The sequence below is a fragment of the Arvicola amphibius genome, chromosome 1 (genome assembly GCF_903992535.2).
Source record: "Arvicola amphibius chromosome 1, mArvAmp1.2, whole genome shotgun sequence".
In the NCBI taxonomy this organism is placed as follows: Eukaryota; Metazoa; Chordata; class Mammalia; order Rodentia; family Cricetidae; genus Arvicola; species Arvicola amphibius.
Genome location: NC_052047.1, coordinates 192,483,438 through 192,510,764, shown reverse-complemented (window position 1 = coordinate 192,510,764; position 27,327 = coordinate 192,483,438). Strand labels below are relative to the sequence as shown.

The 27,327-nt window shown below is 40.9% G+C and overlaps 1 protein-coding gene across 4 annotated transcripts in view; it reads right to left on the bottom strand.

Moving 5' to 3' along the window:
- The window catches only part of Add3 (adducin 3), a 113,323-nt gene that overhangs the window by 18,923 nt on the left and 67,073 nt on the right, over positions 1-27,327 (bottom strand). For all 4 annotated transcript variants that reach the window (XM_038341051.1, XM_038341044.1, XM_038341061.1 and 1 more), the window contains exons 2-3: positions 9,487-9,698; positions 3,488-3,626 (exon numbers count right to left, since the gene is read on the bottom strand). In XM_038341051.1, the coding sequence (XP_038196979.1) occupies positions 3,488-3,626; positions 9,487-9,681 (334 nt within the window). In that variant the 5' untranslated portion in view covers positions 9,682-9,698. The remainder of the gene's footprint in view (positions 1-3,487; positions 3,627-9,486; positions 9,699-27,327) is intronic.

Genomic DNA, 27,327 nt, shown 5'->3' with positions numbered 1-27,327 from the left:
CTCCTAGTCTAAGTTCTCTTCTCCCACCTTCCTCCAATGTGGTTCGTGCCCTGAGCTCAAGCTTCTGTTACACTCCTGCCTTTATGTCTCCCTGTGAAAACATTTTATACTCTCTCTGGTATTATTTTGCGAGGTCATCTTCATCTCTAACCAGGTACCTCCCTAGTTCTCTGTTCTGCTATTGCTAATGACCTGTGGCAGAGTAACATACAAACAGGATTGGTTCTTGCTCTCTTTTGACCCCTTCTTCCTGCCCAGCCTCTCCCCCATGCCTCCCTCACCTTCAGAAGCCTCTTTTCTACTCGCATGTCACTTACAACTCAGTTTCAAAAGACAAAATCCAAAAGTGATTTTACTTTCTTCCCGTCTTCTCTTTATTTCTCTGGGGTTGACAACATTACAATTTGGATAAGCTCAATTATTAGCAATCTTTACTCCTTTTTGTTATTTTCTCCCTCCTTCCCTCTACCCCCTCCCTCTCTTCTTTTTTTGGTTTCAAGACAGGGTGTCTCTGTGTGGCTTTGGATCCTGTCCTAGAACTCGCTCTGTAGACCAGGCTGGCCTCAAACTCACAGAGATCCACTTGCCTCTGCCTCCCAAGTGCTGGGATTAAAGGTGTGCTCCACCACCACCCAGTTATTTTATTTTTCTTAAATGACAGGGCCTTACTATGTAACCTTGGCTGGCCTGGAACTTGCTATGTAGACCAGGCTAGCCTAGAACTCAAGAGAATTGCCTGCTTCTGCTTCCCAAGTGCTGGGAACAAATGATGTTCCACCATAGCCAGCTAAAATACTTTAATTTTTAATAAAATTATATAGTCACCAATATTTTATTCTTTACTCTTTTTCTACTTCCAAAGTAACTTTGCTTGTTTTCACACAATCACAAAAAAATTTTCCAAACTGATCATTTCCACTTCCTGACTTCTCGGCACTACCAGGTTACATATGGCTTTCCTGCTGCCCTGCTTGGCATCTACAACCCCAAATGCATGTTCCTGATGTGGACCCTAGGATACTCAGAGGGGAGAGTCTCCTGCTGGCCTTTAGAACTTCTAAATTTCCCCTTTGGACTCCCACTCCACCTCTGCCATCTTCTGAGAAGCCATGTGCAGAGGCTCCTTGGGTAGTTCTTCTATGTATCCACCCGCCAAGACTTTCTGCTGAGCTCTCACCTGTCACAGCTCAACAACTTAAAGCAAACATGCCACAAGTTGAACTTATTTCATTTTTCAAGCCAAACCGGATCCTAAACTCTGGCCCTTTCTACTTTTCTTATTAACCCTATAAAATCTTCAGGTCCATCTTTGCTCAGAGAATCTAGTGGGGCTTTGAAAATCACTCTCCAGTTTAAAAATATCTTCCCACAAGTGGGAACAAGATCCGAACGTTCAAACCTGGTGATGATAACCGACACCCAGCCATCTTACCGCCACATTTAAATAACACTGCCCTGCCTGTGCTGTCATCTCATTTTGTTCTATTTGTCTCCTAAGAGAACAAGTAGGCTATGATTTTTTTTTACTGCTTATTTAAGAGCCCAAACTTACTCGTTTTTTTTTTTCTTTCCTTTTCTCCCACTCGGCACATTTACCAGGTTCCTGGGCTTAGATATTTTCTTTCCATCTTAAGATATACCATACACCTTACTCTTCAAGCATCATTTTAAATGTGACCTCCTCTAAGAGGTTGTCTCTGATGACCTTATCTTCGTATGAGCCAGACACCGCCAGCATATAATCACACTGTAATTCTCTGCATAGCATTCTCTACAGTCTGATCATCTTTGTTTAGTGGATTTTCATGCTCCAAGAGAAAAAGAATCTTGCTAGCGTAGTCCTTGTCCCTAAAACAGTGCTTGGTACAAATGCCCACTGTTACAGAGTGCTTAAAAATAGCTCGAGCTGTACATTTCTGTTTCTGGTGGAAGACTGCTTTCAGAAGCCACTAGGTGACTCACACGCTCCTCCCCAGCACGTTAGACCTGCCACTAAGCATTCTTTGGTTCTCAGCTCTGTTCTCGTTTTCCTCCCTCATATATCTGCAACCACATATCTAATCCAGGTATTTACATCTCTCATTGAGATTCCTTCACGGTCTTTAAATGATATGACTTCAGTTTCTTTTCCTTCCCTGGCACTCATTCAGACCATCAGCTAGAATTCTTTCTTCACACGGGTTTGCACTTTCTGTGCTGGCAGCTGTCTTGGGTCCGACAGTGAAGGGTCTTTTCACTCTGACTCACTTCCTTTCCCTAGACTGCGATCCCAGGACCCCCAAGCCTGAGGCAGTGGTGCATCTGGTTCTACAAACACCCCTGCCTGGCACTCTCCTACCATCATGTCTCAAGTGTTTGGAAAATAACTGAATCCATAAAATCCTTAGAGCCCTCTATTGACAAAAGAAAGAGAAAAAGGGGGACAAATAAAAGAAAGAGCAAATGAAGGCCCCTATCTCCAGTCTTCCATGAAGCAATGCCCACTAGCTCTCTGTGGCCTGCACACCTGCCCTTCACTGCAGCAATTCTGAACACAATCACAGACCAGAGTATTTGGCCGATGGGTTCTAGTACTCGAGGGAGTTCAGGGACACAAAATGCCGCTCTTACTGATGAGCTATGCAATGAAGAAACACCCACTGCTTTACATAAAGCTCTCTCTAGATCACTAGATACCCTTCGAATCCTGGCTAACTGATCTTCTTTCTGTCAAGGTTTCCTTTAGTCTCCTTCAGGCAATAATCAACTTCGACTCTCAGCTCATAGCATGAGGACACAGGGAAGAGCAACACATGATTTCTTTTGAATGGCTTTTTAACTTTCCCTTTACAGTTACTGTTATGTTTGAATCTGAAATGTCCACTACAGGATTATGTGTTGAACACCTGGTCCCCAGTTTGTGCCCTGTTGTGGACACTGTCCAGCCTTTGGCAGGGGGCTGGCTGGTGAGGAGCAGACCACCACGGACAGGCCCACTCTGCTCTCTCTGCTCCCAGTGCTGTGAGCAGCTGCTCTGCCTCAGGCTCCCATCTCAGTCAGAGCTGTTTCATCTTTCCTGCCATGGGGGACAGAAACTGCTCTGACACTGTGAGCCAAATAAAACAATATAACCACTCCAGTGGTCTCCAGGGCTATTCCAACACATCCACCCGGGGTAAGGTATGTCTTATAACATGCTGCTGCTCTAAGTGTCAGTTGTTATTAATGTTTAGAAGGTATTGGGGCTTGAGCCTTTGGCCTTGTGCCTGTGCACTGACCACTGAACCACATCCTCAGACCCCCCCTCCCCACTTTTGAGGGTCCTCATTAATTTACCCAGGCTGTCCTTGATATTATGACTCTTTGCTTCCCCTCCAGAGAAGGAACTGTAGGCTTGTGTCACCAGACCTAGCTCTATGCTATACATTTAAGGGCTGAATCTCAACAGAATAAGTAGCTAGGGCAGTAGTGTTCCACAGCAGAGAAAACAAAATCACAGTTGACATACTCAGGGGAGGAGAAGAAAAGCCCGAGAAAGAGTTGGTCATGATGTAATCGGCAATCTGCTGTAAGGCTAGTAAACCAGTTGGGTTATGGCCTTTCTTCATCTGTTCTTGGATGAGGCATTCCAGGTCTTCCCGAAAGGCCTGTAATACACAAAACAACCGCCTGAGCACAGACATCTCACATGGAATTTAATGTTTATATGCATAAACACTTTCTCCCAAACCTCTTCTGAGGGTTTTTTTCCTATGCAATGTACAATCAAATATGAAACAAAAAAATAATAAGACACTAGAAAAAGCAAGAAGCTCTTAAGGAAGAAAAATATTGGACACTCTTAATCTCAGTCATGCCTGAACAAGTTGAGTCACCTTGAGCTACAACTCAGCCCAGAAAGAGGGGGCCACACCAGGAAGAGGGTCATCCTTCCTGCTGTATCACAGGGGACATACCAGGATCTGGGTTAGAGGCAAACCCGCAGCAGCTCCCGCTTTTCAGGGGAAACTATTTTCCCGCTCTCTCAGCAGTGGCAGGCAGAGTGTGCAGAGGAGATGTGGCGAGGAAGACCTACTTCTCACCCACACAGGCACAGGCACTTAATGGATACTGTCTGGATGGTAGATGGTTTGAAGTACTTGGTATGATTTAGGGAAAATACAAAAGCCAAAAGCAAGAAGCTATGCTTTCTGATAAAAAAGGCAAGTAGATATTTGCATTGTTAATTAAAAAACTGCTAAAAATGACCATATTATAATTCTGAGTCCATGAAAACGTTTTCTTTCCATTATAGATTTAAGGCTTGTTAAATATAAATCAATACAATTATAAAAATTGTAAAAACACAGTCAGGTAGTGGTAGTGCACGTCTTTAATCACAGCACTCAGGAGGCAGAAGCAGGCAGGTCTCTGGGAGTTCGAGGCCAACCTGGTCTACAGAGTGAGTTCCAGTATAGGCTCCACAGAGAAACCCGGTCTTGAAAAAAACTAAAAAGTACAAACACATAATTGCATTTAAATATATGACTGAAACCAGATCAATTATCCCATAAAAATCCTCTAAGACATACTACATTTATTAGAAAACTCCATCCAAGAACCTGTGGATAAAATATATGTGAGGTGTGTGTAAGACAAATTGATACCCTTATAAAGATGAGCAAAGTATTTTACCATGCTGACAGCTGCAAGGAAAAACAGCTCCAGACAGTCTCATTCATCTTTATAGACTATAGAAAAAACCTGGACACATGGCCAATCTGCTCTTGTAAAATTGTATCTTTCCTTTAAAATAAAACCATTTAAACATTCTTTAGCTTAAAGCAGCTATAATTAATATTCTTTGATTCAGTTAAAAAAATAGCACCTACGATATATATCACTCACTCTATACATCAGCTGTGAGAAGAGACACAGTCGATTTTATTTAGTGTCCTTGGTCTCATATTCTCCCAGGAAGCCTTTAAGGTAGTTTCCAATATATTAAAATGAACAAAAATAAAATAATGTGAACATAGGCAAGGAAAGTCAACCTAATGAGAAAAATAAGCCCAGGGAGGATGGTAAGAACCAGGAATGAGGTTATGGTACTACGTGCACACCGTAAAATTGCTACAACTGGATTAAAATTTATCTAATCCTCCAATGAACACACATTGAGTCAGGAAAACCTGCTCAGTGTACTGATTATATATTATATCAGTATATATACATACATTTTTAACTTCAAGATTAAAGAGCAACTTGTTGCTCAAAAAGTTAAACGTATTTGTTAAACTGATAAAAATTTCTGCAGAGACGGTACAGCTTCACAAGGTTTTCCAAAGTCACACAGGTATTAATTGGCAGGGTAAGGACACAGACAAAGGCTTTTGTTGGTAAAAATGTTCTCATTTTGGTGGTGGTGCATAACTTTAATCCCAGTACTTGGGAGACAGAGGCAGGCAGATCTCTGAATTCAAGGCCAGCCTGGTCTTACAAAACAAGTTTCAGGATAGCCAGGGCTACACAGAGAAACCCAGCTTTGAAAACAAAACAAAATAATAACAATAACAACAATAATAAAATAATAAAAAATGAAATAAAAAGGTTCTCACTTCTGTAAAACCCATAACATAGTAAGCACCACCTTAAAGTTTTGAATTATTTGTGGTGCCATGGGAGCCTGTAAAAGCCCTTCTGAAGTCAAGGATGAGTGTGCCCTTTAAGACCAAATGGCTTTTCTGTATTATAAAGAAAGCTATTTTTAATGTAAATAAACACAGCCTAACCTTTTCATATAGTTTCCAATACATCAATATAATTTTTTTACAGCTAAAGATTTAAGTTTTGGTCACATACATTCACAATTCAGTTTCTGTTTCCTGTGTTTTTGGAAGGTTACTCAGATAACCACTTAGATCATAAAACAGCAGTAACTATGACAATTACTACTGATAAAAACTGTTTCATTTTAGAAAACTCACTAGATTTACTCAACTTTCAAATATTCAAAGAGCCAGGCATGGTGATATACACTTTAAAAAAAGCACTTAAAAGGCTGAGGCAGGAGGATGTTGAGTTTGAGAACAACCTGGGGTACATACTGAATTCCAGGCCAGCCAGTGTGAGCAACATAATAAGACCCTATATTACAATAAAGAAACCAATAAAAGTACTTTGTCTTTAAGATGAATCATTAACCACATTCTTACAACAATCAAATGACAATAAGGTAATTATCTGTAGTTGGTTGACATGAACACATGAAAAACTCCTAAAGTATGCAATGACTTGCCCTAGGCTGCATAGCTAATAAGTAAAGGCAATAAAAATCGAAAGCTCAAGTTTCGCTTGGGCACAGGCTCTTCCCTGACCTTACCACAGCTGGCCTGGGGTGCTCTGCCGAAACCAAATCTAAGGCAGCAAGCGTGCTGTGAGCAGAAATGCTGAGTGAGCCGCTGCATGGAGCATTTGGTTGGATGTATATAGAGCAAATGAGGTTATTTAGTGGACTTTAGCAATCCTGGAGTACTGGGCTAAGTGTCTGCCCTGGTGCAGCATGAACTCATCAGAGCACAGTGAGACACTAGGTTATAAGCAGGCAAGGTTACACCCTGGCTTCTAAAGGGGGACAGCCAACTATTACGTCTACAGCAACATATATACAAAACAGTTATGTAAATTTACATACAAACCCACAGTATAAACGCTATCTTCTTCCTCAAAAGAGCATTAACAAAGGAGGAACTGGAGACTGTGATATTCTATAAACAGTACAATTAAGTCAGAATGCTATCAGAGTGACAGAATCTTTTAAGAACTTCAAAGACCAGATTATCAGCAAGACATCATGACTATAATCGTCAAAGGATTGCCAAAAGAGTGCCATGTGCTTTAACTTGGCAATTTATGTATACAATTTCTATAAAACTGTCGTGTGACATTTTGATTTCATTTTGACAATGAAGCTTGCTTTGAGTCAGAGGGGTAAGGCAGGGCTCAGAGAGGATCTCAGTCCTTTAGGATGGAGGAACAAAAAAAATAGGAAGTTGTTGGTGGCTTCTCAGCTTCTCTGATCATCTCGGTCTTACCCCAATATCTGACTCCCGATTTTTGACTGAGAGAATAATTAGATAAACGCCTCACAGGACACGCGGCCACGGTGTGCTGGGCACCTATTGTACACCTTAGCTGCTTCCTTTTGTTTTCACAGCAGACTCACCAGTGAGGAAACTGAAGTGCGAGCTGAGTGAGTTTCCTAGTAAATAATGGATGAGCTAAGATTTGAACAACAACACTGTACACAAATGCATTATGTATTACATTAAAAAAGGTTTAAACTGGAAGTAATGAGAAAATATGTTGGCTCTTTGGGACTTCAGGAGTTGCACAATCAAGTGCCTTATAACTTTCCTGGTTTTATCTGCCTGCCCTTATAACCTAAGGCCCTGGTCTCTTCACAACGTGCTTTTCTGTGTGCTTACTCATTCTACTGTGTCAGATGCAAGGGCTGGCACCCACTATTCCTCTTCCTAAGGAATTCTTGCCCTTGATCTAACACTTGTCTTGAACGCAGCCTTTTTCTTAGAGTCCCTTCTAAACCTCCTAGCTAGGAGGACTCTCAGGACTTCACCTCTTTATGGCCCGTTCTGAACTCTCTACAGTTCCTTCCACCATGTCCACAGCCTGTCTTACACCTGTGCTGCTCAGCTTTCCTCCTATGCTACCACATGAGTGCACATGTGTACTCAGTCATAGCAGGACATATTTATCACACCTCCTGCCCTAAGGCACAGAGAACACCAGGAGGAGGAGGGAGAAAGATTGTTAGGAGCCAGAGGCTGGAGAGGATTGGGGGAAACAGTGTCTTCTGGATTCACAGTAGCTGTGGGTGCCTGCACGAGCACTCCAGCGTGGAGGGAAAGGGGCTTACAAGCTCCCATCATAAGCCAAGAAGCAACTGACAGTTCAGGGCTCCTCCAGGAGGGAAGAGACTGCTCCAGTGCATGGGCCCCATACTGATGTGTATACAGGCAGCAAAACTGTCATATGTACATGGCATGAAGTTGGAAAGGAGTAGAGAACAGAAAGAGTTAGAGTGAGGTGTGCAGGATAATTATGATAAAAATGTTGTGGGTCCATGTGAAATCACTTTAAGTGAGGAGATAAAGGACATGCTATACCTGTTCTTTCCTGTTATTTAAGTTCTCCAGGTATAAATAAAATGAATGCTTTTAACTTCAGTTAAAAGTGAAAATACATAGTATAAAAGTGAAATATTCTCAAAGTTATGCTGTCTTTAATGGAAGAATACCAGAAAACAAAAAATCTGGCATAGAAATAAGTTCTTTTTCTGCTGAAATTTTTATTGACTGGTTGGTTCTCTGGGACACTGACACTAAAAAAAAAGTCAGTATTTTACAATCCTGAACAAAATTTGATCTTGATTTCACAGTATAAGTTACAATAATCACTTGGATAGTTAGTAGGTTCTTTAGGCTTCAGTAGAGTAAGGCACTGAACAAGTACTCCATCATCATCATCTCTCCAGCTAGTCTCATCTCTCTGGCTAGTCTCTGCTCCGTTTGAAAGGGTTCTTTTAAAGCAGCACAATAGTTAGAAAATCCGTCAAAGCTTGCACTGCTTTGTAACTGTCTTTCGGTGCTTCCATCAAGGCCACTGGGACAGGAAAATTACTCAGAACGAAATTCCCCTTTGGCTTTGGACTCTACTGCTGTGATTAAATTCACAAGGGCACATAACAAGATGACTTACCAGCCACATCAGGCAACGGGATGGCCTGTGCTTATTTTAGCAGCTTGGAACCTAATATAATCCTAACCTAGATACCTGTGCCTATGTGTGCTAACTCTGCCTGAAGAGGCCTATGACCTTCATTATGCATAAACTTATAAATCCATTTTGTTTCTTAAATCAAGCAATTCTACCATTTTCCTTCATTTTATGTGATCTGTGCAATTCCACTAAAGCAGTGGAAGAAACTGAATGAATCACTTCAAGATGATGTAAGTCAACTGCTGTGTTGACAAAATTTTCTGCTTAAGCTACAGTTATAATCCACTTTTGGACTAGTTAATGTGAAGTGTGTTCACATATTAACAGTAGGCTCCCAAAGCGAACTTCTCAAAATCCTCAAGTTTTTCCGTTCTGCTACGAGTGTGAAGGTAAGGTGTCCAGAGGAACACGAAATCAGGCACATGAAATACCTAGCTTGTTCCCGTGACTTGAGTGTACTCGCCTCTCTGCTCAGATAATGTCTTAGTTGGGTATACCTGAGTATTCAGTAGAACTACCTGTCCTTCTTTAGAAGCGATTACACCCAGAAACACACAGTGCACACTACTAAAATTACTGCTTTGCACACTTTTATAAATGAGTCATTCTTTCTTCAAGCAGAAGCTCACTCCTTCTCCACCCCTTCTTTCGTCTAAGGGAGTCTAAGCTATCTCATCACATTACACACGGGCTCAAGAGGAAGAAAGCCTTAGGATTACTGCAACTCACAGGACTCTGCAGGATCTGAGTAACTCGCTTCCTCTGCTCCATCATATTGAAATCTTGTCGTAGATCAGGAGACATGTTCCTCTCTCGAAGGTATTCTGGATCACTTTCATTGATTCGGTCAAAATACCTCTCTTTGTGAGGCATGCTGGGAAGGGGAGGAGTAGTGATGACAGCTTGGCTGGAGTCTGAATTCATGTTTCAAGTCTTGTTCTCTACGTAATAAAAACAAAAATAGGAGGACATTCATTATGACACCTTATTAACACTTTAGAGGAGCCAAGGAGGACTTTAAAATGTTTGGAATGCTTAAATGCTTCAAGTAGCTTCAGTGGTGAAGAGCACTGGCTGCTCTTATAAAGAATGGGGTTTGATTCCCACACCTGCATGGTGGCTTCAGTCCCAGAGGACCCAATGCTCTCTTCTGGTTTCTGCATCAGGCACATACATGGTGCATACATGCAGGCAAAACACCCATACACATAACAAACAAATAAATAAAAGTCCTTCATGGAGAAAGGTTGCTTGATGGAGGCCAGCAGGAGAGAATAATCCTTGTGCAGTCATGGCCCTGGGTCTGATTCCCAGCACTTAAAGAAAATTAAGAAGACAACTTCTCCATAAAATTTCTTAACAACAACAAAAGAAAATAAAAGCTATCTCAGATTATAATGCTAAGCTGAAAATGACTATTTTCAGAGTAATGGAAAGTTACAGTCTAAGCACTGTCAAACTGAGTTTTTAAAGGAAGCAGTCTTTAAGTAAACATGCTTACTGATGATAAGCAGCATTAGTGGGTCTGCCCAACACATGGTCTAGTCAGACCAAACTTTTGCCCCATTAATGGATCCTTACAGTCCGTAGTGTGTATATAGTTTCCTGATGTATGAAAGATAAATGATTAAGCTTTTAAAAATGATTCAGTAACTTTCCAAGAGCATGCCAGAACTGTGAAGGTTGCCACATAATCCCACTTAAGCTGATGACACTTTATATTTCAAGGAAGACACGACAAAAACTCTTCAGAAGTCAAATGAACAATCAACTCAGTTATCATGATTGTTTCTGATACTGAGGATAACTTTACACCATCAAGACTAATGTGATGTGGGTAGTCCTTCTATATATGTGTTGCTTTAACTGGTTAATGAATAAAGGAGCTTCTTTGGCCTGTGATAGGGCAGGGTAGAGCTAGGTGGGAAAGTTAAACTGAATGCTGGGAAAAAGGAGGAGGAGTCAGTGAGAAGCCATGGAGCCACCAGCCGGAACCTTGCTGGTAGCCCACAAGCCTCGTGGTAAAATATAAAATAATAGAAACAGGTTATTTTAAGATATAAGAGCTAGCTAGCAATATGCTTAAGTGATTGGCCAGGCAGTGATTTAAATGACATAGTTTCTGTGTGATTACTTAGAGTCAGGGTTGTCGGGGGAAACAAACTAGCAGCCTCCCCCAACACTAATGTATTTGAGTTTTACTCCATTTCTTTCTTCCTCTAGTCTGTGGCAAGTACACAATGTAACAAAAAACATCTATAAACTTTTCTTGAAATTTTATACATAAGTACATTATTTTGGATTTTACTAAAATGTCCCTGCAGAGAGTCTGAAAGTTCCTGGGATGGTTTGAGAAGCACTGACTGGAGTAGAGACTGAATGGTAAAGGATCTGGACAATGGAAACACTCAAGGCAGCCCTGAACTGGATAGAGTTAATGGTCAGGGTTGTCCAGGGTGAGAAAGTGGTGACAGGTGCACAAACCACAAATGCACTTAATGCTGCTGGAATTGAGCACTACTAGCTAAAGTAGTAAATTTATCATAATTTTAAAGAGCTCCAAAAGAACATCAACTTACACATAAAACTATATAAAACATTCTGGAAGGAGTGGGGAAGGGGTCAGGACTGGGGTGGAGCCCAAAGCCTCGCAATACTAGCCCAGTACTCTACCACTGAACTATATACTCTGTCCTACAATTATGAAATGGTTACCAAACAAACAGACAGACAGACAGACAGACAAGCAAAACAGAACCAGCCAGATCTTCAGAATCTAAAGTAAGGCAGAATTCTTTAATACTAAAACCTCAACTGAACTCTACCAAAATTTAAAATGTTTGTTTGCAAAAAATACTGTTAAGAAAATGCACTGGGGCTGATGAGTTGGCTCAGGGGTTAAGAGCTCTGGCTGCTCTTCCACAGGACCTGAGTTTGAATTCCAATATCCCACATGGCGGCTCACAACTGCCTGTAACTTCAGTTCCAGGAGATCCCAGGCCTCTGTCCTCCATCTTCCTATAGCACTTACACACACACACACACACACACACACACACACACACACACACACACACACACACACAATTTAAATAAAAGTTAAAAAAAGAAAGAGAATGAAAAGGCAAGGTATAACCCAGAGGGAAACTACATATGTAATAAAAAGGACTATGAAAAGAATATATATGAACACTCAAAGGCTAACAGTAATCAAACATACTTCACCAAAGAAGCCATACACAACAAATCCACACACAGAAAAACGTTCAGCATCACTCACTAGTCACTGGGAAAACATAAGGTCGCAATAATATAGCACTACACAATTATCAGAATGGTTAAAATAAAAATGGACAACTCTAAATGCTGGAAAGATGTAGAGAAATCAGAGCCTCATATACTGTCAGGATGAAAATGGTATAGTTACTGTGGGAAAAAGTGTGATATTTTATTGAAAAACAAAATATGCAACTAGTATACAACTCGACAGCTATATTCTGGGAGATAAATTCCCAGAGAAAGAACAAGTCACACAAATCTATACACAAATCTTGAGAGCAGTTTTATTTGGAGCAGTTCAAAACAGAAAATAAGTCTCATGTCCTTCAACTATCAACAGCTAAGATAAGATATATACAAATATGGATGATTACCTAGCAAAGAGGAATGAACTGCTTATATATGTTATAGTTATATATGTTATATGCTTATATATGTTACAGAGTAAATTTTCAGTGAGTGAAAAAACTAATCCCAATGATTATATGGTGCATGGCATGTTCACATCAAATTCCTCAAATGACAACATTGCTCCAGTGAAGAAGAGACCAGAGGCTGGTGTGAGGAGGGAGGAGGGCATGCTCAGGATAGAGGCAGGATTCAATACATGCATTATGTGAACATGAGCCAGCGAGAAACCCCAAGAGGGTCAGTATCAATGATGCTACTAAGTGGCTACTGAAGCACAGTTTTTAATAAATTTTTAATTAAGAATTTCATATATATGTTTTTGATGAAGTACCTTCCCATCCCCTCCCTTCCAATATCTTCCCTATCACTTCCCCCTCCGCCATTTCCCTGAAATTTCATGCTTTTTGTTTAAAAGCCCACTGAATCTGCTTTTATGACACCAGTATTTGCGTGTGTTTAGGGCCATCTATTGGAGCAAGGGAACCCTCTTAGGGGGCTACATCTATGTAGAAAACAGACTCTTTCTCTCAGTGACTAGGCCTAGGACTTAGTGACCACCTCCCCATCCATGGTGGGACTGATCTTACACACGTCTTGTGCATGCTGTTACAGCCACTGTGAGCTCCTTTGTGTAACTTTTCAGAAAACACTACTTCACTGTACTTGTCCACTGTTTCTGGCTCTTGGAATCTTTCTGAACCCTCATCTGCAATGATCCTGAGTCCTGGGAGAGAGATGTGGTATAAATGTCCCATCGAGGGCTGACTGCTCTATAGGCTCTTATTCCTTGCACACTGACCAGCTGTGGGCTTGGTGTTCACTGCCGTCATCTACAAAAATAAGCTTCTCTGATGAGGGCTGAGAGATGTATTAATCTATGGGTATAAAGATAACAAAGTAGAAAGAAGTTTACTTCTATATCCATTTACCAGAAAAATAGTAGTAGGCTCTCACTTTAGGCCAATTCCTACCCAGTCTGAGTTCTTGGTCCTGTCAATGGTGCCAGGCATGAGTTCATGAGAAGAGGCTTTAAATCCAATCCATAACATACGTGTCAGTACTGCACCCATGGCACACAGCTCTTAGGGTTCACATCTGGATATGATAACTGCTTTTCTCCGCTGTTAGCATGCACAGCATCTTCCAGCACTAAGAAAACTAGCCAGTAGGTGTGACACTTCCAAACTGGCAGCAGCCTGATTTCTCCAAGTTCTACGACTCAAAAAGTTGTGTCTTCAGCAATAGGGTCTCAACATCAAGTTGTGGAGGGACCAAAGCAAATGATACCAGCCTCTAACATTTGGTAGTCCATGGGACCAACAACTCAGAGACAGAACACATTCCTACCTAGCACAAGGCACTTCCTTCCACCCCTATTACAGGGTGACTCATTTAAACTTTTTATGTATGCAGATAGTAGATATATGCCTTTGTCAAAGGACTTTAGTGTAATCTCTTTCCAGACTCCCTCCTCTACCCTGGCTTCCCATTCCCCATCCCACTTAAGTGTACCAATTTTATAAGATGTCACCAATGGTGGAAACTACATGAAGGGTACACAGGATCTCTGCTGATTCTTACAACTGCGTGTGCAGCAACTTTATCTGATTTTTTTAAAAAATAAAGTTTAATTTTTATAAAATTAATATTCTATAAGAATGTTAAAATCAAAATTAAGAGTTGCCATTTCAATTGATGTAAGTGTACACTCAACTCTGCAGTAGGGTAAAGCTTATTCTCTACCTATCTTCAGAAAGCATTTTGACCCAGTTTAACAATTACAACTAAACTGAATCAGAATAAAAGCGCATGGATCCTGTTAACAGTAGCTGGGGTATATACATTGCCGAAAACACTTCTCATGGTGCCTCCAGGAGCCATGGGACATCAAGTGTGGTTATGTAACAGTTCCCTAAGCCACACACAGTTAAAATATGAAGCCCCGGGACATTAAATGAAATGCAGCATTAGAAGAAACAGGCATTTAGTAGCTAGTGTTCAGATCTTAGCACCAGTCAGGAGACACACCAAAAACTACAGCAGGGGAAATACTAACTCAAGCGTACTCTTGACAGAAACCTGCTCTGTGGTCAGAGCAGCTTACATATGACCGCTCTCCAGGAGATCTTGCACACAGCTGAATGCTGATGAAATGGTCTAGGAATTTCAGCTGATCACTAGCCTCGAAGAGTTTAAAATAAATTCTGTTGGGCAGTGGTGGCGCACACCTTTAATCCCAGCACTTGGGAAGCAGAGGCAGGTGGGTCTCTGTGAGTTCGAGGTCACCTTGGTCTACAAGGTGAGTTTCAGGACAGTCAGGAATATTACTTGTCTCAAAAAAACAAAACAAAATTAAAATAAGTTCTGAAAGTTTCCACTTATATGCTCTTTCTAACCCAAGAGTAGCCTAGTACAGAGAACTGAACTACAGATAAAGAGACTTTCTTACATCAGCCACTGGGCTAAGGAATGCACATGGGGTACTCGCTACTCCTAAGGCTATGTGACTACATCACCTTCACAGTACAGATGAGGAGATGAAGGTCTGTTGAAGCCTGCAGCCCGTGACCCTAATCAACAAGCTTGGCGGCAGGTTCTTCTCTTCTTCAGTGTCAGTTCATCATCAGCGCTGGAAAGCTTTGATCCCCATCCAAAAACAGACAGACAGAGAGACAGACAGACAGACACTGCCCTCTCTCGAAAGGAACTTGTGTAATAGCCACCTCTGGTTCCCATGCCTCCCAAGAACGGGATACTGTAGTGGTGGAGTCTCCGCTCAGTTCCAAACAATTCACTGGAAGCATAAATACCTAAACCAAAAGGAAAGAGTGTGCGGTATGACACACAGAGTATAAGAATGAGTGTGTATGAGACAGACGAGAAAGATGTGATGCCTTGATTTTTTTTTTTTAATGTACGTGTGGATGGGCAGTTCCATGCGAGCTTGGGTGTGTGTGCTATTGCATATTCATGTGTGCATGGGGAGGTCAGAGGTGGCATCAGATGCATTCTGTGATTGGATCACTGGGGCTTGCTGGCTGCCAGCCTAGCTCTAGGATCAATAATAGACCCTGCCTCAACTGAGCAGTGGTACGACACACCTTTAATCCTAGCACAGACAAAGGCAGGCAGATCTCTGAGTTCTAGGCCAGCCAGAGCTTCATCGTAAAACCTGTCTTAGAAAAGAGGGTGAAGGCAACCCTGCTTCAAAAGAATAAGGCAGACAGTAAAAGAACAGGTCATTCAATGTCCTCTGGTTCCTGCATGCACACAGGTGCACATATCTACACACATACATCCACAGATGTCACATGTGTACAATCCCCAGCTCACAAAACAAACACTAAAAAAAAGTACTGACATTCTGTAACAGGTTGAATCACGAGACACCATGAAAAGTGAAAGAAGCCAGCTACTACAAACCACACATTTACATGAAGTGTTCCAACAGGCATGCCTGTAGAGGCAGAATCTGGTTTATTGGTTGTTACAGGCTGGGAGAAAATAAGGGGTAGCTTCTAGTGAGACTGCCTCTAAAGAATGATGAAAATATCTTAAAATTATGACTATAAGTGTACAATTCTGTGACTAGCCAGGCTGGGGTGTAACTCAACTGGCAGTGTTTGCCTAGAATACATGAAGCCCTGAGTTTGATCTCCAGCATCATATAAATTAAGTGTGGTGGCAAAGCCTGTAATCCTAGGACTTGGGAGGTGGAGGCAGGAGGATCAAAAGCTTAAGGTCATGCTTGACCAACTAGCAAGTTCCAGGTTAGGCTGGGCTACTTAAGACCCTGCTTAAAAACAACAACAAAGGCCAGGGGTGGTGGTGGTGGTGGTGGCGCACGCCTTTAATCCCAGCACTTGGGAGGCAGAGGCAGGTGGATCTCTGTGAGTTCGAGACCAGCCTGGTCTACAAGAGCTAGCTCCAGGACAGGCTCTAAAGCTGCAGAGAAACCCTGTTTCGAAAACAAAAAACAAAAAAAATAAATTAAAACAACAACAACAACACAACAACAAAGAACCAAATCATATACTGCTGTGGGAACTCCTTCAGCCAATAGTCTTTAAGATGCCGGCCCACTTGGGCATGGTCTTATGTACTATAAATGCGGTGAGAAACATGTGTGGGTCTCTTGGCTGCTGGATTTGGCTCCAGTTCCCAGCACACGCAGAGGACTGCGGATCACTTCCCTTTCTGTGAGTTTATCCCCAAATAAACAAACTTTTGTTATACTCCATTCCGGGCTATTGTGAAACTCTTTTCTACTCCAACAATATACTTTAAATAGGAAAAGCATATGCTGTGTGATTTATAAACCTATAAGATTATTAGCTTAAAAATCTCACTAGAGAAGCTCCTGACATCTTGCAAATTTAGAGTGAGGCCTGTATGCGGAGTCCCCACACAGCAGGATGTGAGCTTCATGCATCTGTAACTCCTTCTAACTAACCTGGTCACAGTACACCTCTATTATAAACAATTCAAAGGACTACTTATAAAAAGTCTTCCAAACTTCAAATTCTTGGTAGTTTTAACTGTTTTCCTATAAGGAGAGACACTGTGCTTTCAAGCCTCAGCCTACCACACCTGGAATCAGAATCAAGCATTTTCCAAGACTTCAAAAGCAGCACTTGGTTAAGAAACAAGCACTGTTTATTGTGTTGGCTCTTTTGACCGTTACTATGAAATGGTGAAGACATTTAAAGTTCTAGAAAACAACTTAAACCTTGTACAAACTGTGACACATCACAGTCTTAACCACTTAAGTTTTATTTAAGATGCGAGTTGCTTTTATCTGCTAGTCTGAGTGTTATATACAACTGACACAAAAATGATCAAGACCAGCCGGGCGGTGGTGGCGCACGCCTTTATTTTTTTTTTTTTTAATTTTTTTTCTCATGGTTTATTTTTTTTTATATTTAAAAATTTCCATCTCCTTCCCTCCTCCTCCCCCCTCCCTCCCCTCCTCCTCCCCCTTCCCTCCCCTCCTTCTCCCCCTTCCCTCCCCTCCCCTCCACCCATACCTCCCCTCCCTCCCTCTCAAGGCCAAGGAGCCATCAGGGTTCCCCACTCTATGCTAAGACCAAGGTCCTCCCAACTCCCCCCAGGTCCAGGAAGGTGATCGACCAAGCTGAGAAGGCTCCCACAGAGCCCGTCCATGCAGAAGAATCAGAGCCCAGCGCCATTGTCCTTTGCTTCTCAGTCAGCCCCCGCTGTTGGCCACATTCAGAGAGACGGGTTTGGTCGCATGATCCATCAGTCCCATTCCAACTGGAGTTGGTGATCTCCCATTAGTTCTGTCCCACCGTCTCCATGAGTGAACGCACCCCTCTCGTTCCTGACTTTCTCCCTCATGTTCTCGCTCCTTCTGCTCCTCAGATTGGCTAAAATCCAAAACACCAATAATAACCTTTGCTGGAGAGGTTGTGGGGCAAGGGGTACACTCATCCATTGCTGGTGGGAATGCAAACTTGTGCAACCACTTTGGAAAGCAGTGTGGCGGTTTCTCAGGAAATTCGGGATCAACCTACCCCAGGACCCAGCAATTCCACTATTGGGAATCTACCCAAGAGATGCCCAATCATACAACAAAAGCATATGCTCATCTATGTTCATAGCAGCATTATTTGTAATAGCCAGATCCTGGAAACAACCTAGATGCCCTTCAGTGGAAGAATGGATGAAGAAACTGTGGAATATATACATGCTAGAATACTACTCAGCGGTAAAAAACAATGACATCTTGAATTTTGCAGGCAAATGGATGGAAATAGAAAACACTATTCTGAGTGAGGTAACCCAGACCCAAAAAGATGAATATGGGATGTACTCACTCATAATCGGTTTCTAGCCATATTTAAAGGACATCGAGCCTATAAATTTGGGATCCTTGAGAAGATAATAAGAAGGTGAACTCCCAAAAAAAGATATAGTAATCCTCCTGGATATTGGAAGTAGACACGATCGCCAGGCAAAATTGGGAACTTGAGGGTTGGGCAAGACTGGGCCAAGGGAAGATGGGGAGAGAAAAGTGTGAAGGGGAGAACGGGGGGAGCTCGGAGGAATGGGGTGCTTGGGATATAGAAAGGGTGGATATGGGAGCAGGGAAGCATATATCTTAATTTAAGGAGCTACCTGAGGGTTGTCAAGAGACTTGACCCTAGAGGGGTTCCCAGGTTTCCAGGGAGGCGCACGCCTTTAATCCCAGCACTCGGGAGGCAGGGGCAGGCGGATCTCTGAGTTCGAGGCCAGCCTGATCTACAAGAGCTAGTTCCAGGACAGGTTCTAGAAACTACAGGGAAACCCTGTCTCAGAAAAACCAAAAAAAAAACCAAAAAAAAAAAAAAAGATCAAGACATGTAGCTGAGAAAATGAAACAAGCAAACCTGGCACCAAACAATGCAGATGGCACTTTCTATGTTCCCCAAAGAGGAAGATTTAATCATCCCACAACACACCACATATTATTGCTACAATGGCTATTGATACTATGCCAATTCTCTTGGACTATCTTGAATTTAAAGATCACATTTTGCAGATGAGACCAAACTATACTTCAAGGTGATGACTTTTTTCTTTTTAAAGTATGATGCTCAAGGTATCATATACTGGTACAAAATCATAGCAATGGCATTTATTAGTGTTATATGTCACTTTTAGATTATTCCTTGGTCTAAATTTACTTCTTTAATGAAATTTAAGTGAACAGGCCCATCACACCATGCTTGTTCATAATAAATGCCACTGGCACACAAATAATTAATTCACTAAAGAGCTAAAGTCCAATGATTCACGAATGACCTTATTGGTCTATCAATTTAGCATGTGGAAATAGATGTAGGAGTGAGATAATTATATAATGGTTTGATCTAAATATGTTCTTCCTTAAGTGAAAATTATTAAAGAATAAGAAATGTCTATTAACATTTTATTAATATTATACCCTTCACTTAGTGTTTAAAGACTTGGAAGCAAAATCAACTAGAGTATTATCCAAAATTTGTTTTTCTCCAGATTGCATAACATGAAAAGTATTAATAAAGAAATGTGCTTACATACACAAATTCAGCATGAGCATACCCCATCCCCCTGAACAGGCCTCTCCCACCAACCTGTATCACTTCCACATGGCCTTTTACCTTATATACTTTCTCTTTCCCCCCATTAGTGCCAAAAGGAAACAAGCAAATAAGCTTCCCGAGGACAGATAGTATTAGGAGATGGGCAGACTAGAAAATGTAATGTAGGTGACGATAAATGGCATCATAAAACACTGCAGTATATTCCACACAATTCTGAATTCTAAGCAAAAAAGAAAAACACCTACATCAGGCCTTCAGTTGAAAGGTACAGAAGACCACACAAGCCAGCTCAGTATTTTGGAAGTTGTAGCTGTTAATCTTACAGATAACTGCTACATATCACTTATGAGCTATCAGCCAAATGTGCAAATTTCCACTCTATCTCTCAAACTAAGCAAGCATCAGTTGCAAAGCTTGAGGGCTTTATCATGACATGAGCTGGTGAAAGATGATCTTGAGATCTAATGAGTACAATACAGCAAATGAATGAGGGGGTGACGGACATTAAGAAAGCCAGGTACGTGATAGATTCCTAGTGCTCAGGAGACAGAGGAGCGGAGATGGGGAGTTTAAGGCCAGCTGGGTTAACACTGACTCAAGAATAACAAAATGAAGGAAATGGTGGCTTATAATGAGTAAAGTATGGAGTCTGGTGTGGTGGCTCCCGCCTGTAATCCCAGCACTGGAGTTCAAGGCCGGTTTAGGTCACACAGTGAGTTCCGTACAAGCTTGATTTATAGTGTGTGACTGTGTCAGATAAGTGAAGTGGAGGAGCTAACATGGCTCACGTGGCAGAGGTGCTCTCCCACAGGCCTAACACCCTGATTCTATCCTGGAATCCTACAAAATGTTAGGAGAAAACCAACTCTCTAGAGTTGTCCTCTGACCTACACATGCACATACACACTGCATATACACATACGATAAAAATTATAACCACAAAATTAAAGATGGGCATAAAATATAAATTTATGTATACATATACATGCTGAAACTCTAATCAGTTGTTCATTTTTTGTAATCACACACTTTCAGATGTTGTACTCTACATAAATAATCTCATTTATTCTGATGAACATTCTCTCTCTATGTGTATACACACACACACACACACACACACATACACACACACACATATTTTTCTAGTCATCATTTGCTCTCAACATGGAGTATTTAGAGATGGTTGATGGGGAAAAGGTTTTTCCTTCCGTGATGCAAGGGGAGGAGCTTGGTCCTGCCTCAGCTTCATATGCCCTGCTTTATTGACTCCCATGCAAGGCCTTATCCCTTCTGAATGGAGATGGAGGAGGAGTAGATGGGGGGGGGTGTAGAAAGGAGGTGTGGGGGGGAACAGGAGAAGAAGAGGGAGGAGAAACTGGTTGATATGTAAAATAAGTAAATAAAAAATTGTTACTAACATCTGTGATTAAAGATGATGGAAGTTTTACTGGAAAAATTTTGTACTGAGTATGGTGGGTATTGCAGTAATACTTATTGCAGTAGTACTCAAGAGTGAGTTTTATACTGAGTATGGGTACTGCAGTAATAATGCAGTATACTTAAGAGTGAGTTTTATACTAGTATGGGCACTGCAGTAATAATGCAGTAGTACTTCAGGGTGAGTTTTATACAGAGTATGGGTATTGCAGTAATAACGCGGTAATACTTAAGAGTGAATTTGACTTCACACATAACTGAAGAAAATGTCAAAAGCAAGGAGTTTTGATTTTTGAAACTTAATCCTGCACAAATAATTAAGTAGACTTAAGTTCATGAAGTATGTGGGAGTTGATCCTTAGTACCTGGGGTAGTGAGCCAAAGATTTGAGGTATTGCTAGAAACTGAGTGATAAATCTTTCTCTAAACCCCAAATCTCCAGTGATTTCTTTCCTTATAAACCCCTCATTTATCATGAGCTGCCAACATTCTGGATGGTTTCCTGGATCTCACTTTTTTTCTGATACTAAAGAACTCAAGAAATCCGACATCAAAATACCAAATAATCCCATTAAAAAAAAGTAGGGTACAGATTTAGGTTGAGAATTCTTAACAGAAGAATCTCAAATGGCCAAGATACACTAAAAGAACTGTTCAACATCTTTGGCTATCAGGAAAATACAAAACAACTCTGAGATACCATCTTACACCTGTCAGAATGGCTAAGATAATTTTTTAAATTAATATTAAAAATACAGTGATACACAAAACTTTCCCAAATTTTACAAATTTTTGGTTGTTTTCTTTGTGATGATTTGCTTTGTTTTTTTGGGGGGGGGGGCATGAACTTTCAATCCTTTTGTCTCCATCTCCCAAATTCTGGTATTATAAGTATACTGAAAAAAATTCCAGCTCTATACAATCTGAAGGAATAAATCTTACAAGGCACATTATTAAAAACAAGTTGGGCTTGTAAAAGAAAACTTTTACCCCAAAGTCTAGAGAACTGAGTTTTTAGCACCCACTGTACTTGTGAGTTTCATTCCTAAGCTGGCTACTGTGGTCAGTGGACAGAGGACAGGGGCTGGACAGAGGGGGGAATTGAGACAGTGTGCATTACTTCAAGAAGTAGAAAAGGGGTGGAGAAATGGTTCAGTAGGTAAGAACATGTCCAACATGTCTTTTTTTTTAATGAGACAGGGTTTTTCTGTAGATTTTAAGCCTGTCTTGGAACTAGCTCTTGTAGACCAGGATGGCCTCGAACTCACAGAGCTCCGCCTGCCTCTGCCTCCCGAGTGCTGGGATTAAAAGTATGCACTACCACTGCCTGGCCCGGCACACGTCCTGTTCTTGCAGAGGACCTAAATTCCATTCCCAGCACTGCACCACAAAGCTCACAACTGCTTATTAATTCCATCTCCAGGGGATCTACGCCTCTGACCTCTGTAGGTACCTACAGTCAGACATGCACATTCATGCATAGACACACATAATTAAAAAATATTAAAAATAAACTGGGTAGGGTGGCTCAGGTCTTTAATCCCAGCACTGAAGGCAGAGGCAGGTGGATCTCTGTGAGTTCATGGTCAGCTTGGTCTACAGAGTTAGTTCTAGGACAGCCAGGACTAAACAGAAAAAGCCTGCCTCAAAAAACAATTACCCAAGTAAAACAAACAAATGAATCTTTAAAACAAAAGTGAAGGAAAATACACACAAAAAACTTAACAGTCTTTGATCTATTTCAGGCATTTTGGCTAGAGACTTTCGGCTTTCTTTACCATAACTCCTAAAACACAGCAGCTAAAGTCAGCACATTTGTACTGCAAAGGGAGTCTGATCTGAACAGGACCTTCCAGCCGTTGTATCCGGGTTGGTCAGAGGGCCCACACAACTACAACTCGATCTGATTTCTTGGAAATCTAGTGCAAATCATTAAGTTCAGAAAATGGTGCCTAGAAATTACTTCAAGTGTTTTTGGTTAAACCTGATGGTGGTTTTTAAGTGAAGTTCACAAAAAGAGATTATCAATAACCCCAGAAGTGTTTTTTTAAGCAGTTTTCAAATCTGTTTGCCAAAAGAATCTTCCTTTACACCAAGTTTTTCTTTCCATTTTTATTTCATTATTTATTTGTGTGTGCATATGTGTGTGCCAAGGCACTCCTGTAAAGGGCGGAGAACAACCTCAGGAATTGGTTCTCTCCTTCTACAATGGGCTCCGGGGCCAAACTCAGGTTGGCAGGTTTGTTTAGCAGGTGCTTTTATCTGCAGCCATCTTGCCAGCCGTAAAGCTAAAGTTTGATATTTCACAGTAAACAGATAATTTCCAACCTAGGGTGGTTTGACTCACAATTTTTTTAACTTCATTATATTGTAAGAGCAATATACATTCAGCAGAAATGGTACTTGGAATTTTGATCTTTTTTATAGGCCTAGCATTATAGAGTGGCATAGTCTCTTTTTTCTCAAGTTAATTAAAATCTTATTAAAACAATACTCAACAAGCATATAATATTGGTGCTTTAGCCACCCTATGGGATATTTCTTCCTTTATTTTTATTTGGTATATATGGGATGGTTGCATGTATGTCTGTGCACTGTGTGCATGCTGCTGTGCCTGAGCTCAGCAGAAGGCATCAGACCCCCTAGGATTATAGACAGTTGTAAGCTGCCAGGTGGGTGCTGGAAACCAAGAGCAGTAAGTGCTCTTTAAGCACTGAGCCACTTCTCTGTCTAGGGCTATTCTTTCCTGGTACTGGGCATGCAGTATTCCACTGCTCTCAGTCAACCACTCAACTACAAACATAGTCAGTACTCTACTGTATATAAAGCTGCTCTGCTATTGGGTTTGCTAGGCAAGTTTATGAAATGCATTTTCAATTATGAAGGAGTTATAGGAAGTAACCGCATCATAAGTTAAAGAGCATCTATACTGAGTTCGGTTAACAACTGCCCCAACCTCCGCTATGTCCTGAGAACCTCTCAACATGACCTCACTTCTAGTAAGGAAACAAAAGATTTGGACAGAGGAGGCATATGCAGACAAAGTTGCAGGAGACGAGAGGCAACAAGCTGCAAGCCTAGAACATTCACGATGCATTGGCGGCCATCTCTAGAAGCCAGAAAAGAGGCGTGGTCTAGAGTCTCCCTAAAACCCCTAAAACAGTAGCCCTCAACCTGGGAGTCATTATCCCTTTGGGAACTGAACAACCCTTTCACGGAGGTAGTCCAGCACTATCAGAAACAGATATTTACATTATAATTCATAACAGTAGCAAAATTAAATTATAAATAACAACAAAATATGTAATGGTTGGGGCATGGTATTAAACACGAGGAATGCTATGAAAGGGTCGCAGTGTTGGGAAAGCCTGTGAGCCAGTGCTCCAGAAGGAAACAGTCTATAGACACTTTGCACTTAAGGCCTCCAGAACTCTAAGAGAATAATAAAATGCTGTTGTTTCCAGCTATCTAGTTTTGTACTGTGTTATGGTAGCACTAGTAAACTAATCTATTCCAATGGAATTTCCATCCTAATATGTATTCTGTGAACATTTACTCTCCTGACAGTGTGAAGGGCACATTTCTGCAGAATCAAAGCTCTGCTGAACTAACAAAATCCACTGCAGCAGTAATTTGAACAAAACATTTGCTGTCAGGACAGTGTGCTTTTCTACCAGACTGTAACCTTTGCTCAGTACGTTAGACTTAAAAGTTTCCAAGGAAATGTGAACCAAGAAAACATTATCATGTTAGATTCTGAACAAAAATATCTTTGTAATACCCTGTGAAGATGATTCAAAACGAATTCCAATCATAAATGCAAGTTGCAACAGGTTTTACTACTTCTGCCATAGCTGGACTATTAGCACAGGAATCAGGTCATAACTATTAGTTTGATGAAATGTCCTTTTTGCTTATGCAAGGGTGCATTTCAGATGGCACTTGTTTAGCTTACATGCTTGCCATGGATGCATGCATTTCTGCAGTTTTCTCTACATGAGAAACTAAACCATGCCTGCAGCTTTAAAAGCATGCTAGTCTCTGGTCCCTCAGGTTATGAGAAACTGTAAGGAGCTGCCTAGTATCAAGTCCATGCTGCTATTGGATCCCACACTGATAATGGACTTTACTTAATTATTAAGAAACAGACAAAAGTTTTGCTGAATTACTAATTTCTAAGACCCACTAAATCATTCCTAGGTGGCCTGAATCCTTTCCTTATTTTTCTACTGGATAATTTGAAATAATCAAATATCAGACTCTCCCATTGCTTCTCTATGTGGACTTCTCCCAGTTACCGCCCTTTGCTAAAAGTACCCCGTGTCTCTGTGTCCTACCTACATGCCAGGGCCTGCCAAATCCCTCATGTTCACTGTTCACATGACTGGGCTCTTTCCAACTGCTTTTTGTTAAGAAGTGGCCCTCTTCTCTGGGGTTTATTTATTAAATCTTTATTCAGCCACTCTTGCCCTATTTTAGTCTGTGTTTTCACTAAGCCACATTGGAATAAAAATATAGCAAGGGGGAAATGTTCACTAAATAGCCAACATTTCTTAAGCTCCTACTATTGTTTAACTGCTTTAATGATGGAGCATGTTTCAATTCATTGAATCTCACAATAACCCTGAGAGGTGAGGGCTGTTATCTCAACTTATTGATAAGGAAATGTCTTAGCTCCCTTTCCATTGCTGTGAAGAAACAACATGATCAACACAACTGAGAAGAAAACATTTAATTAGGGCTTAACATTTCAGAGGGTGAGTCCCTGACCAGCATGGTGGGAGTGTGGCAGCAGGTGGCAGGCATGGTGTTGGAGCAGTAGCTGAGAGCTTACATCTGATTCATAAGTAAAGCAAGAGAGTAGGCCAACTGGAATAGTGCTGGCTTTTAAAACCTCAAAGCCTACTCCCAGTGACAGACTGCCTCCAAGGCCACAGCTCTTAATTCTTCCCAAACAGTTCCACCAACTGGGGACTAAGCATTCAGACATATGAGCCTGTGGGGGGCTCTCCCATTCAAACTACCACAGGAAACAAGCAGAGTTAAGACACTGCTTATCAAAGGTCACACTCTTGGGTTTGGCTCTAGACCCAGAATTCTCTTTACCGCCATTGATGTTTCCAAAGTTTGAGTCATTTTGGAGCAAAAGATCTTTAGGCAAATTTTTCAACTTCTTTCCTATCCCATCCTCAAACCAAGGTTCCTATTTTTAAATATGAACTCTTTTATAAAATGTATTTTCGTGGACCTGCTATCTTCAAAATGAAGTTTCTTGAATACCAGAAGAATGAAAGGGTTTGGCACTCAGAAATTTTTATCAAATCAGTAAAACCAACAAACAAAATCCCTGGTTACTCACAAATTTCAATGAACCACTGAAAGAATATAGACTACAGTTATAATTTTCAACTTTAAAAAGAATGGCCTTTTCTGGACCCTGGTATCTAGATTACATGTGCCATATTATTTTACCCCAACCACATCAGACATGAACTGTTGTGTAGAAGTGTAGATTCATTTAAAGAGATCTAGGTTCTATTTGATACAGAAGTAAGATTTAGCTTTGAAAAGCAGGACTAGCTGACAAATTTCCAAACTCTCTAAAAACTCAAGTTTTAATAGAAAATAGAAAAAATCTAAGAGGCTTTTGAAAATTCAATATCAAATTCATGGGGGAAGAGATATTATTAAAACTCATTTAAAATATGGGAGTCTATTTGAAAAATAGCAACAGAACTGCTGATTTTAGAAGATGAAAATCTTTAAAGATATTGAGAAACAAACATTAATAACATAAGTAATTCCTACAGGAAACACTGCCATTCCAAACACAACCTGGTGTTGAATTTGAAAAGAACATGAGGTGCTAGCTACTGTTTTGTTTTAGCTACCATTTCCCTACAAAGAAACAAGTCCTAAGAGAGAGAACCAAACTTGCCCAAATCCCTCAACTTGATTTTACTAAACACTTTTCATATTACACAGATACATATTACACAGATCATATTACGGAGATACACAGAATGTAGACTAGAGATCACATGATCTATCAATACGAAAAAGTTCTGAAATATGAATAACACTTTTGAAATTCCCTTAAAGGGTTTTAATAAGAGACTAACTTTTAAAAATTAACAAATAGGGGGCTGGAGGGATGGCTCAGAGGTTAAGAGCACTGACTGCTCTTCCAGAGGTCCTGAGTTCAATTCTCAGCAACCACATGGTGGCTCAGAACCATCTGTAATGAGATCTGGTGCCCTCTTCTGGCCAGCAAGCATACATACAGACACAACACTATACCTAATAAATAAATCCTTAAAAAATTAGAAAATAGTTTTTGAAAACAATCACATAATAC